At 30.1% G+C, this 18,873-nt stretch overlaps 1 protein-coding gene across 1 annotated transcript; it reads right to left on the bottom strand.

Moving 5' to 3' along the window:
- Nucleotides 1–478: 478 nt before the first annotated feature.
- On the bottom strand, nt 479–18,393 carry LOC130901166 (CTD small phosphatase-like protein 2). The gene is made up of 5 exons (XM_057812304.1): nt 18,267–18,393; nt 14,041–14,982; nt 11,325–11,693; nt 10,360–10,455; nt 479–8,898 (listed from the first exon to the last, which is right to left on the bottom strand). Exons 2-5 carry the CDS (start codon nt 14,962–14,964, stop codon nt 8,833–8,835), a joined length of 1,455 nt encoding a protein of 484 aa, XP_057668287.1. The 5' UTR covers nt 14,965–14,982; nt 18,267–18,393; the 3' UTR covers nt 479–8,832.
- Nucleotides 18,394–18,873: the final 480 nt, after the last annotated feature.

The raw sequence follows: 18,873 nt of genomic DNA, 5'->3' as shown, positions 1-18,873 counted from the left end.
GAAAAGTTCTTGCTCCAGTTTTTTGGGATTGCCATGGACTAATCTTGATGTAATAAAAGCTGTGGAGGTCTGGTTTGCAGAGCAAGAAGAAACATTTTTTTTAAAAGTCTAGAGACATTGCAGGTTCGCTGTAATAAATGAATCCTATTAAGAGGAGAATATGTTAAGTAATAAAATATTTTGACATTGAAGTTTTGTTTGGTTCTATAGTAGGCTAAGAATTTTTCAATATATCCTCGTATATATTAGTTTTTATTTTCAAAATTCTCGTGTGTATTCTCCATTATCATGTTAAGTTGAAACTTCTGTATGCTGGCCATAGAAACTTTGTTAAAAAACGGGGCAGTCAGATTATTTTTGCGGTTGAGGTGTAGGGTGCAGGAGAGAACTGAAATGTGCCGGAAATTCCAACATTTATTTTGCATTAAAATTTCAAATCCTTTAAAACATAAAAAAGTATAAAATAAAACAAAATAAATTGATTTTGTAAACTTTATTATGGTAAATTCTACAAATCCATTAGAAATAACAGCAAAACAAGATATATATGAATAACAATAAAAATTAGTCCTACTTTTAGATTAAAATAAAACATTTCCCATGTAAAGAATATATACTCAAATCCTTTTTAAGAAAACATAAATCATCGACTGTGGATACAAAATACACCTCAGCTTTTACATTTTATCAATGTATCCTAACCTAACCAAAACATTCAAATGTCTATCAAGGCATACATAATTATTAATAGTTGTTTTAAGTGTATACATACAGTAAACTCCCGGTTATGCGAGTCTCGATTAACCGAGCCTGTCTTAATATCGAGACATCTATGGAGAACCGCGATGGTTATTTGTTTATATTAAAATAACAACAGCCGTCGAGCCGTAGTCCAGACTTTGAAGAAAGGTGCCTAGGAGCAGACGTGTGAAGTCCTTTTTTTTTTGTGGTTCTCCCAGCTTCGAGGGATAGGCAGTCCTATGAGTAGGCCGATGCTACAGTCTAAGTGTGCGTTCACATTGGCAACGCTCAAGCAGTGAGCGTCGAACGATGCGGTGCTAGAAATCTTTCTGGTTATAGACTTTAAATGGATGTTTTCACATTGCAAAAGACCACCACTCAACATCTGCGATGCAACGCATCGCGCAGTTTGTCCAGTTTTAATCAAATGACGTCGCAAAATGAGATTATTGATCATGAGTTATTAATATCGGAAATTCAAACCAGGCCAGCTCTTTGGAATGATAGACACCGTTCCTACAAAGACAGGAAAATGGTAGCAAAATTATGGGATGAATTATCACAAACTGTAGGAGTTCCAGGTAAATAAATATATATTTATATTACCTAAACGTTTTGTTGTATTGCATACCCATTATATTCTTGAAAACTGAAAAAATCTTATTGGATCAGTGCGAAGTTCATGATAAAGGTGATGGAATTCACCATAAGCAAGTCTATTTCTATTAAGTTCATGAACGCCTTGTATTATTTTGCTTTTCTTTAAAATTAGCCTTTGCAGTCGTGTACTTTCTATAAGTAATAATCGTTTGGATACCAAATTCATTAAGTCCTTTTGGTTCGAAAGTTAGAAAATAACTAAAACGACGCTTAACCAATTTGAACAGGACAACGCGCGCGATGACATCGCAAAAGCCGCATCGCTCGACATGAGCGCACCACAAAGGCGATGCCGCTCAAAAAAACGAACAAGATCGAAGCTCGAGCGGCGCGATGGGTTGCAATGTGAACGCACACTAAGGCGCTTGAATTTCATAAGAACTGTCTCTACAGCGTTGGTGCAACTTTGCATCGTTCAATCGAGGTAAGAGGTCTAAGTCTAAAAAGACGACCAAAGACTTTTTTAAGAAATAATATGTCCACTCGCTTACAGGTCTGTAATATGTTTTTGCTTCAAATAAACCAGTTTTATAACTTTTCACGGGGTTTTACGTCTTTTTTACCATAACTGAACTTCGTATTTTCAGAGTTTTCCCGAATCCGAGGAGGTCCCGGTCCCAAGTATCTCGGATAATCGAGAGTCTACTGTATATTTATTATATGTAACTTTACATAATAAAATTGATTGTTTCAAATTGCATTACAATAACAATTAAAATTTTCAAAGACTTCGACAAATGATTCTATGAGTGCTAACTGTCTGTCATAAACTTTTGTATGTGCATGTAATAAAACATTCAGCTCTAGATCTGAGAAAAGATAAAAGACACTCAAATGGTTTTGTAAAAATATTCTGAATACATTCTTACACAATGCTTCGGAAGGTATTAGTAGGTAATGTGCTACCTTGTGAGATTAAATAAACAAGAAACTCAAACTATTCAAGTACTGCAGCTGTTGATAATATAAAAGACTGTTTCAAATGCATTCTCTAATAGTAGTTTATGGCAGCAGTTAATAGTTCTTCCAATATAAATTACAGAAGACAGTTATGCGAGGAACAACTTATATTTCATAAATACGTACGGCACTCGTACCAAATTAAGAAATGTTTTTATAATCTGAAATTAATATTGGAAGAACTTTAGTATTCTTGCAGTCATTCATCGAAGATATTGAAAACATTTATACTGTTCGTATCATTAGTCACTAAATTTAGCCGATTCCTTATAGATCAAATGTAAAAGTAGAATTAGAAGCTGAAACATGATACCAACTTGAACTCTATCATTGAAAGGACAATTAATAAATACTAAAATTCAATAAGAGAACCAATACATATCATGACGTGCAAATGAATTTTTGAATAGCGAATACATCAAATAACATGTATACACCTAATGACATGTATATAAAAAATCTGTCGAGTATTCCTTTCAAACGCAGAAATTAACTGATAGAAAACGTGGTTTCGAAACAGAAAATGTAAAAATACATTTGTAGCGGTGGGCACCGGAAGCTATTGTAAGTATTAGCAAGTTTTATCATTTTTCAAATATGAAACTTCTGTGGAAATCTCAGTTTGAGATATGAAGTAATTGTATAATTTCAACAGGCTGATTAATACTTTCTAGAAAATATTAAGAGATGTGACAAAAATTTGGACTGGCAATGATGACATTGGAAAAGTTTGGCTAAATCTGTCGACAATGTGTTAATTTATCAGATTAGTCTGTGACCTTAGTAAAAAATAGGGAACAAGAAAAAAACATCACAGAAACATAAAAAAATGCCAACTAATAAATATGAGACCAACAAAAACATTTTGATTATCATGACATACGATTCTTCAATATTCTAACTTGAACCTAAATATTCCTTTTTACCTAGATGCTAGGTAATATCTTAATATAAACAAAAATAAATATTCATCAAAAGTGCTTTATGCTGATATACAATATTTCATCTACTTCTTTATCGGTAATATTAAAAATCTATCAATACGATGTTCAAGACATTTAATTACTTAAAAATTGCTCATATATTGATACGGACAATGAAATAAATATTTTGAACATTCTCTATAAACAATGGTTACATGTATTAGAGACAGATTTTAAATAATGCAAAATGAAGCTCCACCTTATTTCACTTTGAATAAAATAACGAATTAAAATAAAACTAAATCGAATGAAGCGACTTTCAAATAGAGTTATACCCAATCAGATTTTTGCAAATATTGTGAATCAATTATTATCCTAGATATTACTGTCTTTTTAAAAGGCATGCAGTATTCTGTACTATTTTACATTATTTAAGCTATCGATTAGAAGATGTCACGGCAGTAATGAATATCAAACTATTTTGCTATAGGGATCGTGCGTGTAATACAGAGACTGTCGGATTGAGCGCTCTCTAGTGTTTCATTGGTGCACATAGTGGGAACAAAACAAATATTTAATAACATTAACCCTAGATAATGCGAAATTCGTAAAATTTACGATGGTGAATAGTTCTAATATTTCGTTTGTTTCCGGATATCGCACTGGGGCAAGACTTTCGGTACATTAATATTTAGTTGGTAGCTAGACTCCAGTGGTCGAAACATCGCATTATTGTCAATTGAATCGCAGATTTTTGTACTCTATCCTTCAATTTTACGATAGTCCCTTATATATGTTGATTAGTTTTAACGCGAGCTTTTTTGGTTTCATATTGTGAACGGCGGTTTTGCTAATATTTAGGAGACATGTAAGTAATTATTTATTATTTTTACTTATGGTGTTCTGAAAATATGTCGTTTCAGCAGAATGGCTTCAAAACGGCAATTATCTCAGGCTGAATTAGAAGAAGAAATATGAAAATTATGGATTATGAAAACCGCAAAATGTGTTTCTACTGCCAAAGTCAAAAAAGACAGACGACAACAACGTGGAAAACGTGAACCCGATCTGCTAGAAGCAGAGCGGAGACAATTGTATAAAATGAATAGAAATTTGAACTTTTTATTTATATTTTGTTTTCTCATTTTCTAAATTTTCGTAAAATGCGGGTATATACTAGGGGTGAGCAAAATAATCGGTAAATCGAAAAATAATAGACTAATCAGATGATCAATTAATCGATATATATTTTTAAAAATAATCGGTAATCGATTAATCGAAAATAACCAAATAGTCGAAAAATATAAAAATATCGATACGATAATCTTGAGGTCTTTAAAAAGTTTCGCGGCTATGCCATACACACTATTTTTCGTACAATCGTTAAAATAATCAAATAATATAATAATCAATTTAACGATTAAAAAATTTATTTTCTGAATAATTCTTCAACATACCAACATAATTCAATATCAGAATCTTACTTCCAAATATCTTCTGTAGGTTCATTATTTGATTTGTTTTTATTGGGAACCAAACCATAGTGACTTCTGCATGTTCCTGGTGGTATACTCGATCTTCATCTTGTTTCTTGTAGGAATCAAACCACAATCCTTCTTTTCAAGCTTTATTTCGGATTTTCGATTAATCGATTATTTCTGATTTTTCGATTATTTTGGATTGATCGATTATTTTCGATTAATCGAAAATAATCGTTTATATTTTTTGATAACTGCCCAGCCCTAGTATGTACTACCGTCGTAAAATACGTAATGGTGTGTTCCAAAATATGTCCCGTTACCTAGGGTTAATAAAAAGTTTCAGTAATATTTAGGTTGAAAGTACACATATATTTTGTGTTGGACATTAACAGCATCAAATCATACATAGTAATATTCGTCTTGGGTATGTCGAGACCCTACTTGAGAGTTTTTTTGTCTAATCTAGTTCATAATTAAATACAGTAAAAAATAGTAATAAAGCTCTTGAAAATGCGTGCCACAGCTCATTAGTCAGGAATAATGTCTAGAAAAATACATCATAACCGTTTTTCAGTACAGAAAAATTTACATAATGATAAAAAAACTGTTAAATAACAATAATTTTGAAGGAAATTTCGTCTTATCATGTTGAGTTCGAACGTCGATTATAATGGGCACAAAAAGGCATAAAAATATACCGCGGCTACTATAATGGCCAATATTTAATACTATTTTAGGAGAAAATAGAAGATTTAAATGGTTAATACGGTATACAGAACGGGTGGCGAACACGCCCTTGGTAATTATATTGGTCGTGCAGTACCTGCACAAAGTGCATTAGTCTTTATTTAACATATGGTACTCGAATGTCTTGTTCAAGATAAACCAGTATTTGTCATTTTTATGGTGTATAGACTCTATTGAATGAGAAAAGTTGAGGCCATTTTGGAGTTGTTAAAATGATTCCGACGTTTGAGAGAGCTGAAAACCATCGCAAACACTTCAGGGGGCCTCATGACATCGCAATATGTCATCCGTGATTCTCAAGGCATCTCACCGGACCGGCTTTTGCAAGCTATGCCGGAACTTCTACACGGATTGCCTGCGCTTCAGTTCCAGAACCACCACAAATATTTAGCCAGCTGGCAAGCTTTCTGAACCGCCTTCCGGGATTTCTTCTTTCCTGTCAACTACCACTTCGACATGAAAGTAGCCAATAACAGGAGAGTTTACCAGCTACAGGAAAATACCGCCACGAAATCGCCGACAAACAGACCCTCATCCGCCGTCATAGAAGCATGATGATAATGAAAAACAGTTTTCCTAATTTTTTCAAGACATTGTTCGAGATAAAATTAGATATTGCACGTACGAGGATGGTCTCTAGCATAGGCAATAGTTACTTGAAAAATACCACTGTATTAAAAAGTGTACACAATCTATATACTATGCTTCAAGTTTGACGACGTCACATTGTTTAGTATTTGTTTGGCAGCCATGAATATTGAACGTTTCCTCGAATTTGTGGAAACATGGAAAGCATTGGTCATCGTTATGTTATACAATACTTATATTTGAAAGGCATTAGCCCAACCAATATAAAAGCTGAACTAGATTCTACTTTGGGCGAGACTGTATCTTCTTAATAAACAGTAAAATATTGGGCAACAGAGTTTAAACGAGGCCGTATGACGAAAACCAACATAGCAGTAGTCGACCAAAAGACGTGACGACTCCAGAAAATTCACAAAGCGATTGTAGACTAAAAGTGCTAAGGCATTTTAAAATGTGCAGTACATCACATATTGACTGAAAATTTGGACATGGAATGCTGTGCGCAAGATGGGTGCCGCTCACAATAGAACAAAAACAGCGTGGTGAAGATGTTTTCATCGAGTATTTGGCAACGTTTCACAGAAATAACGCCGAATTTTTTCGCCGTTTCATAACCATGGATAAAATGTTTGAGTGAAGAAATCAAGCAAAAACGCCCGCATTTGGCTAAGAAGAAAGTGTTGTTTCATCAAGACATTCCACCAGCTCACACATCCGTAATTGTAATGGCCAAAATTAATGAATTAACTTTTAAATGCTACCTCATGCACATTATTCGCAAGATTTAGCCCTCTCGGATCATTTTCTGTTCCCAGACTTGAAAAAATGACTCGCTAGTTAAAGATTTTTCAACAGTGAAGAGGTGATGTTGGCGGTTAAAGGTTATTTTGTGGAGCCTGACGATTCTTGTTATAAAAAAGGTTCTGAATTTATTGAACAACGGCGGGGAAAGTGTATGGGGTAAAAAAGGAGATTACGTAAAAAAACATTTTTGTGTTTTCTTTATTGGGCTAGGTAGTTCTGGGACCATCCTCGTATTTTCTCTATTTTCGGGATTTTCAATTTGTTAATTGGATTAATTTGTAAAAATGCAACTATAACTAATAAACAGTGCAAATAAACAAGTTCAAAAATTAACAGACTATTCGAATACTTGTTTTTGGAAAATGAGATTAATGTAATAAAATATAAAATATTACAACATAGAAATATAATACTTATAACTAATCCTAAAATAACAAACAACAAATAAAGTTTTGTGCATATTATTGCAACTAATCATCTATGGATCCGACATTTTTTCTTGTGTTAACAAGAAACCTAGATAACTAATTCTTTTCTTCTATATACATTTTTTATAAGAACTTTACAGTACAGTTCTAAACTATTTTTATACGTTTTAAAAAAGATCTTTTAAATAAAATACTGACCAACGCTGTACAAGTGATACATTGTTCATAACTCTCTAAAAACCAATTTAATCATCACATTTTACCAATTATTGCACAACTGTTCACAATCAACAACCTCAAAAGAAAATCTCACCTTGTACAGTATTATCATTTCAATTAGAGGATTTTTAAAAAGTCACCAATTTAAGTACAAAGTATTTAATTAAATTTCAATCTACATAATTTAAAATATCTATCCAAACGCTAATTTTGTAATAACCTACTATTCTGACTATTGTAATATTTTTTCGGCTCAATCGAAAATAGTGTGCTTTTAGCTACAATTGTTTTGGTGGAAAAAAATAAACTGCAAAAATCCCATGTTATTTAAATGGGAAATGTATTATGATATAAACACTGGTTAATGTGAATATTAAGGGTTGGTTTGGGTCTGATATATTTTTTAGGTCATAACCTAAAAATTTGAGGGGTGTTTGCAGAACAAAATCCAATTTGGGAAATAACGGACACCTTAATGTACAACTTCATGTTTTAATCAGTAAAGCATTTTAGTTTTCTTCATTGCAAGCAAATTCTTGACACATAAGTTTTCAGAGTTAGTTCAATCATTGAACGGTTTAGATTGAAAGAGGCCTAACTTCATTTCTACTTAAATTTTGATATTTACTAGTGATAGCATTGATTTTAATTAATTAGTATTTACAAGTTAACCTCAGATTTTGGACAATTGCGTTATTCGAATAACCATTACGTTAAATTAATATTATATCGTATCCTAAATTGAAACGCAAACCCATGAATATCTCGATTTGAAGATAAATGGAGTTAGGCCATTTTCGAAATAAACGACTCATCTTTCTCAACTCTGTTTCAATAATCAATAATCAATATCACTGCATTTGTTAGTAAATTATTAAATTGTCCGTTTTTTATTATTTTTTATTTTGATGATACTGGACTATATTTTTTAACATGAAAAACACTTTTATTTAATATTATCATCGAATCTATATTTCTTTGTAGCAGGTCTTTTTTAATCTCCTATTTTAGTTCATGATTTTAGATATTGATTATATATTTATTTCTAAAAATTCATATTACATATGAACTTGTTTTTCCTTTCCATTATCCACCATAGTATTTATATTTTATTTAGTTTTATGATGATATTGATGACTTTTTAAAATCCCCTAAATATTTTTGCATTGATCCAAAAAGGCACATGACATAAGAGTTAGCCAGTACTTTGAAACATAAACGAAAAGTACAGAGTATTACATGTTAAATTTTCGAAAACAGGATTGTCTATGCTTATATATTTTAATCGGGAGGTAGGTAGCTAAAAAGCTTGAATTTGTTTCGAATGTGCGGTCTGACGTCTTCTTTCTGTAAAAAAATTATTTGTATAATGTGTAAGTTTACAGTATTGAAAAATAGAAATTTCAATTTAAAACCTTTAACCAAATTACTTTCTATAAACCAACATTAATTTCCACATTGCGATACATTTTTGTAAGCTTAACTGTTCCGCTGGATTCTCAATCCACTCTTTGAGCAATGTAATTTTATTAGCATCAAAATCTATCAGTACCAAAATAAGAAAGAAATCGAATTAAAAAGATTATTTGTGACAAAATATGCCATAAATTATTCAACTTGTGAGGTAAATTTAAAAAAAGATGAAGAAAATTCAACAAATACGTTTAAAGATAATTTTTATCAAGTATAAAATAGAATTATTCCACCAAATAGCTATTATTCATGAATAATAATTTGTAATAAGCGAGTGTTGTACTACCTGAGTAGGTAATATGCAAAGTGCATGTGTTGATTATACTTTATTCACACCTACATATAGCACATCTAGATCTAAAGAGAGTTAACTCAAAAATCGACCAAATCGAGTTAAACAAAACTTATTTACCAGTAAAACAGGTTCAAAAATATCTCTGCTACTCGATGCTAGATGGCACCATCAACCTTCGCTTACCTCACTCTAAAACAGGGACATTACTAGTTGTAATCAAAAATACAAGTGCACGTGCCAGTTGTAAGCAATTTAAAGTTATTTAATATTGCACCTGTATTGTTGACCTTTTCAACAATATTTATATTGGCTTAACTCTTTGTAGATGGTTAGTGCTGAGTAAATTAATACAAGTTTACCTCATATTGTTGGCAAGGTGACCAAATTTTTTATTTTTATTTTGAGCTGTTGCCATATTGACGAATCATTTTCAAATTTTGAGTCAACTCTGTTTTGCTGAGCCAAATTACTGAAAAACAATGCTTGTCAAAATATATAATGAGTAGACGAGTAACACTGACGATTTGCAAGTAGAGCAATATTTGTTGCTTAATTAAATATTGGATTTAAATTGTCTTCCATATAAGCAGTATTTGCTACCGATTTGAGAAGTGAAAAATGGAATCTACGGAAAAATGCAGATTTCCCCAAATCTACAATCCAATAGAACTATTTTTCTCATGAAATAAGTAGAAGTATCAACGCTGTTCTATAAATATGCATCGAACAAAACAAAAATAATAGAGCTATTATCTGATTTTAAGACAGATCACAGTTTTTTTCCCAGTTGACCATGTTTTGATTCAAGCAGATTTTGTGAAAGTTAAGTGAAAAAGTGAAGGAGCTTAAATGGAATTGAAGCAATGTAATATCTGTGAAATTAAATCTGATGATCAGGGTGTTAACAATTATTGCAGTAAAATATAAAACATATTATCAACAAAAATATCAATTTCAACGCAAAAATTGATAGATAAAAACCATTCATATTCCGCATCAATAAATAAACTTATGATTTTAATACATTAATAAGTACTTACCACTGTTACCAAACTTTCTAGGAACGGTATCAATTTCATGAGTTCAGAATCACTTCTGTCTTCAAACCAGCTTTCAATAGGAATCCCATTATTCAACTGAAAAAATAAAACTTTTGAAAAACATTCAAAATAACCAGTTTTATGATCTTGCTATAAATAGATGTGTGGAAACTTCCAGTGACTGCAATTATCAATTTTTTTTGCTAACAATACTATATAAATAGTGTCAAACTAAAATCTTGGGATATCTTTCATTATAGATGGTTACAAACATATGAAAATAGTCCCGGAAGAAAACACAAAAATTTTGGAAAAAAATATATTTATTTTTTAACGTAACCTCCTTGTAGCTCCATACAATTTTTCCAGCAATGTTCAATAAATTAGATGCCCTTTTTATAACAAGAATCGTCAAGGTCCTCAAAATAGTAATCACATCATCATTGTTGCAAAATATTAGACTACCGAGCCATTTTTTAAGTCTAGGAACAGAAAATAATACGAGGGAGCTAAATTTGGCGAATATGGTGCATGAAGTAGCAACTCAAACTTCAATTCGTTAATTTTGGCCATTGCAATAACAGATGTGTGATGTGTATTGTCTTGATGTAACAACACTAAAGCATGCGAGAGTTGTCAAGTCAAGTTTCTCTACATGATGAATTCCGTATCATGTATAACTTTTAATAGTACGTTTTTTTTATTTTGTTGAGAAAAAAATATATTAGACTTTTTCTATTAATTTTTTTAAGTGCCCAAAGGGTAACTAGTGACCCACTCTCAAAATAAAAAACTATAAATAATTCAAAACATTTTATGCTTATTTTTTATGGCATATTTTAGTTCACCTTTAACAAAAAACACTTATTTTAATCATCACAGGAAGATTTAATAATTCTGGGCATCATTGGGTTGAGGTCATTTACTTATCAGAACTAATATTTGAGTTTATAAACAAAACTTACGTGGTAACCAAATGCTTGTGGAGAGTTATCAATAATAATGGTCTTCGACAGATCCCTACCAAGTATAGAGAGGTCCTTAATGTAATTACCATTCACGCAAACACAATGTTCTCTAAAAAGTCTATATTTTATCCATTTTCTCTCCGGATCTAGCAAATTGAGTAGTTTATCTGCATATACTCTTTTAGATGCGGTGAAAAGTATAACTTCGAACATTTGGGACACCTTCTCCATAAATTCCTTAAAAAATGGCCTTGTTCTTACGTAAACTGTATATGAACAATCTTGAAATAGTACTGGAAAATGGAAGCTGGCATCTTTGAGTTCTTGGAGACTGCAATGCACCAACGTTTCATCTAAATCTAATACCTGAAAAATTTCGGAAATTATATCGATTTAATTTTGGTTCAAAAATATAATTTTATATCAAAAAACAGTTAATATACTTGTTCTAATGAACACATTTAATTTCTCCAGTCTCCTAGTAGGCTATATACAGCAATTAAAATTTTAAGTACACCAAGTACCATAAGTTCTAATAGAATGTAAACAAATTTTTCATACTTTGCAAATATTTTCACTAAATCATTGTAAATTTTGAATGTACATAGCCAGTTAGTTTGTTTATACATATTTAAGCTGAATAAAATATAATTTATACTTTATGATTTGATTTTTTATTACTCAACTATCAGTAAAATCGAGTAAATAGGGTCCAGATATTCTCTTGCCAAATGCAAACTTCAGATACTAAATATGATTTTATGTCCATCTAACACATTTTACCATTCCCAAAAGTTACTCCAAAGGAAGCTATCACCCTTTGAAGATAACACTGTAAAGTCAGTTTATTAAATTAAACACATCTCACAAAAACCACCACCTACAAATTTTATACCTGGTACATTATACAGGGTAAGTCAAGAGGAACTTTACATACTTCTACCATATATAGAGTCCCTCAGGGATAATGTCATGACTATTAAGAAGTGTCAACTCCTCATCTTTATTAATTTAAAGAGTGATTTGTGAAATTGACTATAAATTGGTAATTGGCCATAGTGTTTAAGCAGCTGATTTGATTTTTAAATTTTTTCACGATGCATTTCTATCAAGCATTAGCTTTAGCTAAACTTAGAAATTCTATGATCGGCTTTAGAAAAATCTATTTAGGGATTCGTATTGGATATTGTCCCATATATAATTTTTTTTAAATGCAATAAGTGATATGAAAACTATATATTCGACAAAGTTGTCGCATTGTTATTCAATTTTTAGTCAGAATCTTACCAAAAATAGAACAACCATAATCACATATCACATAATTCAAACAAATTTTATAAATTTCGAGTATTTCAACTGAAATGAGTATCTGCACCATCTAATATGTATGTATAAATTCTAGCCCATCTTTACTATTTCTAAGATTAAAATCAATTGTTGTTTTTCAATTTCGAATTTATAGACAAAAATCGCATTGGGACATTATTTTCAATAAATAAATTGAGTGAAAAGTCAAACCTCATGTATATGTTAATGTGTGTTGATTATAAATGATAGAAATTTTATGTCAGCTAATAATACATTTTATCAATTGTACTGAATAAAAATCGAGATTGGCATTTCTTAATATTTTATACCCATTGTCATTATTGTCATTATTAACATTTTAAAATATTAAATACGAATCCCTAAATTGATTTTCCCAAAGTCGGTCCTAGTATTTCTAAGTTTAGCTAATACCAGTCGAATATTTGATAGGAGTGTACTGCATCATGAAAAAAATTAAAAAATTAAATAAACAATTTCAGAAATCACCCTTTATATTAATAAAGAGGAGTTGACACTTCTTAATAGCCACATGACATTCTCCCTGAGAAAGTCTATATACAGTAGAACTGTAAAGTTCATCATGACTCACCCTATATAAGCCTGTAGTGATAGATTGTTTATTATAAATCCCTCTTATTTATAATTATTTATAGTGAACAATTAATCACTGTAAGTATATATATTTGACATGAGCACCTTTAATAATATACTATCCCTTAAATAATTAGTAATTGATGATTGATATTATTTGTCAGCAAAGATGACAACACATATTTGACGAAAATAGAGCTGAAGTGATAACCAATGCAAAAAATTTTGGAACTAGTTGTCCATACAAAAGCTCACTCACTCTATTATTGGTGGAAGTTACCTAAAATTTGAATCTAAATAGCAAAATCAAATACAGACAATTTAATACTAAATGAAAGCATTAAAAAACCTTTTTCCAATGGACAAGTGAAATAATTTTTTATAAAAAACAGTATTTGTAAAAACAATAGTGAAATGAAAACTAACTATAAAAAGTCAGAAAAATTAAATGAAATCTAATGGAAAACTTTTTTGCTAATTAAAATTCGCTGTTTCCATAAAATCAATGTTAATGCTAACCAAACAAAACTTTTGCAAAGCAATAGTATCAAATTGCTCTCTAAAAAAAGTTATTGCTGACTAGTGGCTTCACATGTTTTAAGAAATACCTATATGATCACATGGAATTTTTTGTCCACTAATTAGTAACACATTTTCCCACAGAGACTGATTTGATATTAACTGAGAAATTATTGGCAGCCAATTCTCCAGCAAAATTTATTTGATTTTGCTGGCTCCTGCTACCTTTCTAAAGCCCTCTATAAAAAAGGAATATTCAATAAAAATTTCTTACCAAACTAAATTCAGGACTGGATCTGGTTTTTAAAGGCAAAGCTGGACATTTTGATCTCATTTCACAAGTCAAAGGAGGCAGATGTTTAATAAATAAATATGGATCGAAAGCATCCCAAGTATCTTCAACTTCAATGTGTTCGGGTTGTCTATCTAATCTTTCAACTTCTTGAGAAGAAACACTTGTTATCATATGGTTATCGGGCAAATTTGAGGAATACAATGTAGTATAATCATACACATTTTGCATATTAACATCCTTAGTCATTTCTTCATCCAACATATTAGTAAAGTCTTGGGTATTGACATTATTAAGATCATTAATATCTATTTGCAATTCGGGGTAATCATTTTTCATAGAAGGATACTCATAATACATAGTTTCGCAAATCTTTTCTGCAAACATGTTATATGGGTACTTGTCTTTCTGATAATCACAAGTTTTTTTCTCCGCGATGTGATATTGTAATTTTTCACTATAACTAATATTTTCTATAGTATTTAATTCAATGGTGGAATATTCTATCTCTTTCGGAAGGTCAGTATTAATCATTTCAGGTTGGGTTTCATAAGAACTGGGACCAGATGGTGTATTTTCATAGTATTCATAACATATATTGGTTGCTGACATATCACTAGCAGGAGGGACATTATTTAAAGTTTCAATAGTTTGAGTCCCTTCTTCGTATAATTGAGGGACTACTTGTGATTGATAATTTTCTTTACATTCTTCAGAAATTTTTGGTTTCTTAGGTTCTTTTTCTTTTATGAACTTCTTGTTAACACTTTTTATACAATTTTTATATAATGATAGTGTTCTAGATTTAGGAACCCAGCCCGTTTTTCTCGCCGATTTTTTAGATTTATTCACTGTTAAAGAAAATTTGGAGAATCCTCTGTTTCGTTTTTCACTACGCAACCACATTATGCTTAGCCATGCAACCTGAAACAATAATATATGATAAAATGCTGTTTATTACGGCGAACATTGAAAGTCATGAAATAAAATTTGATTTCATGTTTCAATGATTGATTTCTAGTAACCTTTTAGTATTAGGATGGAAACTTCAAAAAGTTTGTATCATAATTTCGATACATATAATTAAAAACAAAAAACTGCATCAATAAAAAAAATATCCTTAAAAAAAGATAAATAAAAAACGTTGAAAAATATTATAAAAAACTAATAAGCACCTATCTTTACAATATTCCAAAATCTGTACCATCAACAGAGATTTTGGAGAAGCGGGTCTATGATAGACGCTACTCATATTAACATATCAACTTAGTTAATAGTGAAATGTTAAACATACTCAATTTGTCAGTTTGATCAAAAGCAAACTAAGTGGAATAATATAGAACAGAAAAATGTCAGCAAAATTAGATTTAGAGATAAAATTTTTTGCTGCAGTAATTACTTCTGGATGTGAAAATAGTTTCCACAAGATACCGCTAACTGCAGCTTAAGTGAATACACCAAGATAAAAATCTACATACTAAAGAGAAACAATATGCTTAGCAAAGAAATGAGGTGAAAGACTGCAGTTTTAAAAGAAAATTTATTATGTTTTAAAAAAAGTCAGTGTGGACTGCTAATTAATTTGGAGATAAAAGATAACCATCCAGTAAGATATAGAAAATTCAATGAAATATGAAAGAATATGATGCATACATGTAAACAGAAGACCATGCAATTAAAAAGGTGAATAACTGGATACCAGAAGAAAGCAAACTAGGGGACAAAATAAAATGCTGAGAATAAATAGTCGCTGAGTTGCAATGAAAAGACGTACAGAACAAAACTAAAATCATCAAAAAAAAAGAAGGAGGAAATATAAATTATAGCTGAATAAGCAAAAACCTATAGAAGAATATATAGAGGAGGAAATAAAGTAGAACGGATAGAATTCCCTTGGAAATGTGAAACCTTTATACATAAATATGAAAATGCTGGAATATAATCACTATATTTGGAAGGTCACCAATATAATGGAAAAATTAAGTGGCATTAACTAACCATAAAATAAAAAAAATATGTATTCAGTTTTAAAATTTCTTGAATCAGGAACTGATACAAAAATGAAATAGTTATTAATAATGAAATACCTAAGTAATTTGAGGAGAAAATATATTATTTCTATATTAAACTACATGTATGTGTCCGTGAATAATTGATTAATATGAGTATTATCATTAGTAGTTAAACAAATTGTTCTGTAACGTTCTTGAGTTGGTAATAAAAGCAAATAATTGCAGTATTAAATTCAAAATTCCACGGATTTGTGATAAATTATAATTTTAGTATTTCTTTTTAATTTACTTTTTAATGTATGGTTCTAAGACTTAAACTTCTTTTTAAACAAACTTAGACCTTGATAACTGAATATGCAAAACAATTAAAATTCTATTCTTCTGTAATTCAGTACAATTTGAATACTTTGAATTCAAGGTTGTAATTTTCAAGCAACAAGGGCTACTACTTGAAAATAAAGATAGTACTTTATTTTGTAATTTTCTTGTATATATAATGCGAATCATTTAAAATGGTAAAATAAATGTAAAATCGAATTATTTTGAATATCAAATGTTAAAACATCTACTTTGGAACAAAATTTTAATCGGTCATTCCAATTTTCAGGGCATACATTTTCATAGTCGAAAATAGAGAATTAATATTAGCATTAGGATGGTGAATAAATATGTAGGACTGTGGATTTAGAGTGTTTACAAATAGTTATCAACAAAATTTCACAAGCATCATAATTAAAAATAACAAAGTTGTTACAACTTAAAGTTCAAATACTTCTTATGCTAACAGATATAAAAGAACCCTATCAAAAGCTTCTGAATTAAATTTTATTTTCCAATATTTCTCATAATAAACTACTAAACTAAATAAATTTCTCAAGAGACTAGAGTCTTAATTATTGACCTGAATAAGTCTAAAACATCATCGGGATTTCGACAGAAATTAGTAACTCAGGGAACAATTTATAACAATTCAACAGCAACCACTTGTAGTGAAGATTTAAGCATCTCTGTCACAAGTAAATTTCAAACTTGTTGAGAATTAGACTATTTGCAGTGGGGCCTTAATCAGAAGGAGGTTCCAAGACAGAGATTGTAAAGAATCCATACTGTTTGTACAAGAAATGTTCAACACCAGGTTGCGAACAGATATGCTCGAATGATGAATCAAAATTTGATATTTGTTATTAAAATTCCATCATCTTTCATCCTTTTGCGGCTGATTTTTAGATCATCTAGCAGAGATATTGTGCAAATTAAAGGAATTTAAAAGAAAAAAAAAAGGTTACAAAACATATAGAATAGAACATTACCTCTGGGTTTCACCTAATTATTAGATATCAGAAAAATAATGGCTCCAAAAACAAAACTGTGCAATAGACAACCGATGTGAAAATCATATTGTGTGCAGTTGTCAATAAATACAGAAGCCTACAATTTGTAAATCACATTGTGTACAAAAAATTGAAATACTTAAATGATAAAGTTAGATTTATTTATTTGTACGAAATTTTATTTATAAAATACCTTTTTATGATTGCCCATACACTTTTGGCATTAATTATAAATTCCTGACTTCAATTTTTAATATACCTATATTAAAAAAATTAATCTGGAATAACTAAAAATTCTACAGCTTTTAATCTTTAAATTTACTTAATTAGAAACATGAATTTGCTGAACAAATCATATAAAAATAAATTGAAAACAACCAACAAATGCAATTCAATAATGAGTAACACCTGAGTAGAATGCAATATTGATTTTTATATCGCAGTAATGATGTAATTCTTTTTGCAAAACGAAATTTTTCTCTTGTGATTTGGAAAATAGCAGTGGCATTTTTTCCTTGTAGTCGGTATCTAAAATACCAAAATATATACAAGTATAAAACATGAGATTTTGCTAAAATAGACCTTATTGATTTTTGAAATGAAGTAAAAATTCCAATATTAATATTTAGTATAAGTTTTCTCCCGCCTTAAAAGAAAATAAATGTGTGAACGATATAAATGGAAAATTGTACAAATATTTGAAAAAACACAATGCGGTTTATCATAAATATTCGACGCACTTCTACTTTTTTACCCTGAGTGTTTACAAACACTGTAATAGAAGCGGCTTTAAAATGTTTTAAAAACAGTTAGTAAAACAAGCTAAAAGACAAATTCTATAAATTATAAACAAATTGTAGCATACCGTAAAAACCGAAGACTTGATTCCAATCAATTAAGTGTTGTCCAAAGCGTTTATTATCATTCCAATAACTTTACGGTAACATTAAACACAAAGCACTTTATCAAAATGGCGGCCCATTCGATTGTCTGATTGATATTTTGATTATACACATGCGCAATAATGAGTATGTTGGTAGAAAACCTAAAGCTGAATTAAATTAATAAAAAATTCAATGACTTAAACATTTTTCATTTAGAAAAAGATTTCAAATTCGTAGGATTTTAAATTTTTTTCAAAATTATTATCTTCACGCTATGAAATAAAAGACGGATCAGAAATAATTTTTGACATCATTTTTTATGTATTACTATGATATATGATATATACATATTGTTGATTAAATCTGAATTAACATAACATCACGTACAATTTTATATATGCCGCAATTATCTGAAATAATTTATTCAACCCAAAAGCAAAGTCAATATATAAAAAAGTATTCAGTATAATTCAGTATAACAAATCGCGCCATTTTTTGAATACCTGTTAGTGTGGTAATATTAGTCTAGAAATTTTTCTTGATCGGGGTTGCCGCTTCTTATCAATATTTCACAAAAACAATTATCTT

This window comes from Diorhabda carinulata, chromosome X, assembly GCF_026250575.1.
Source record: "Diorhabda carinulata isolate Delta chromosome X, icDioCari1.1, whole genome shotgun sequence".
NCBI lineage: Eukaryota > Metazoa > Arthropoda > Insecta > Coleoptera > Chrysomelidae > Diorhabda > Diorhabda carinulata.
The sequence above is the reverse complement of the archived record's forward strand: the minus strand, read 5'-3'. Positions and strand labels throughout refer to the sequence as shown.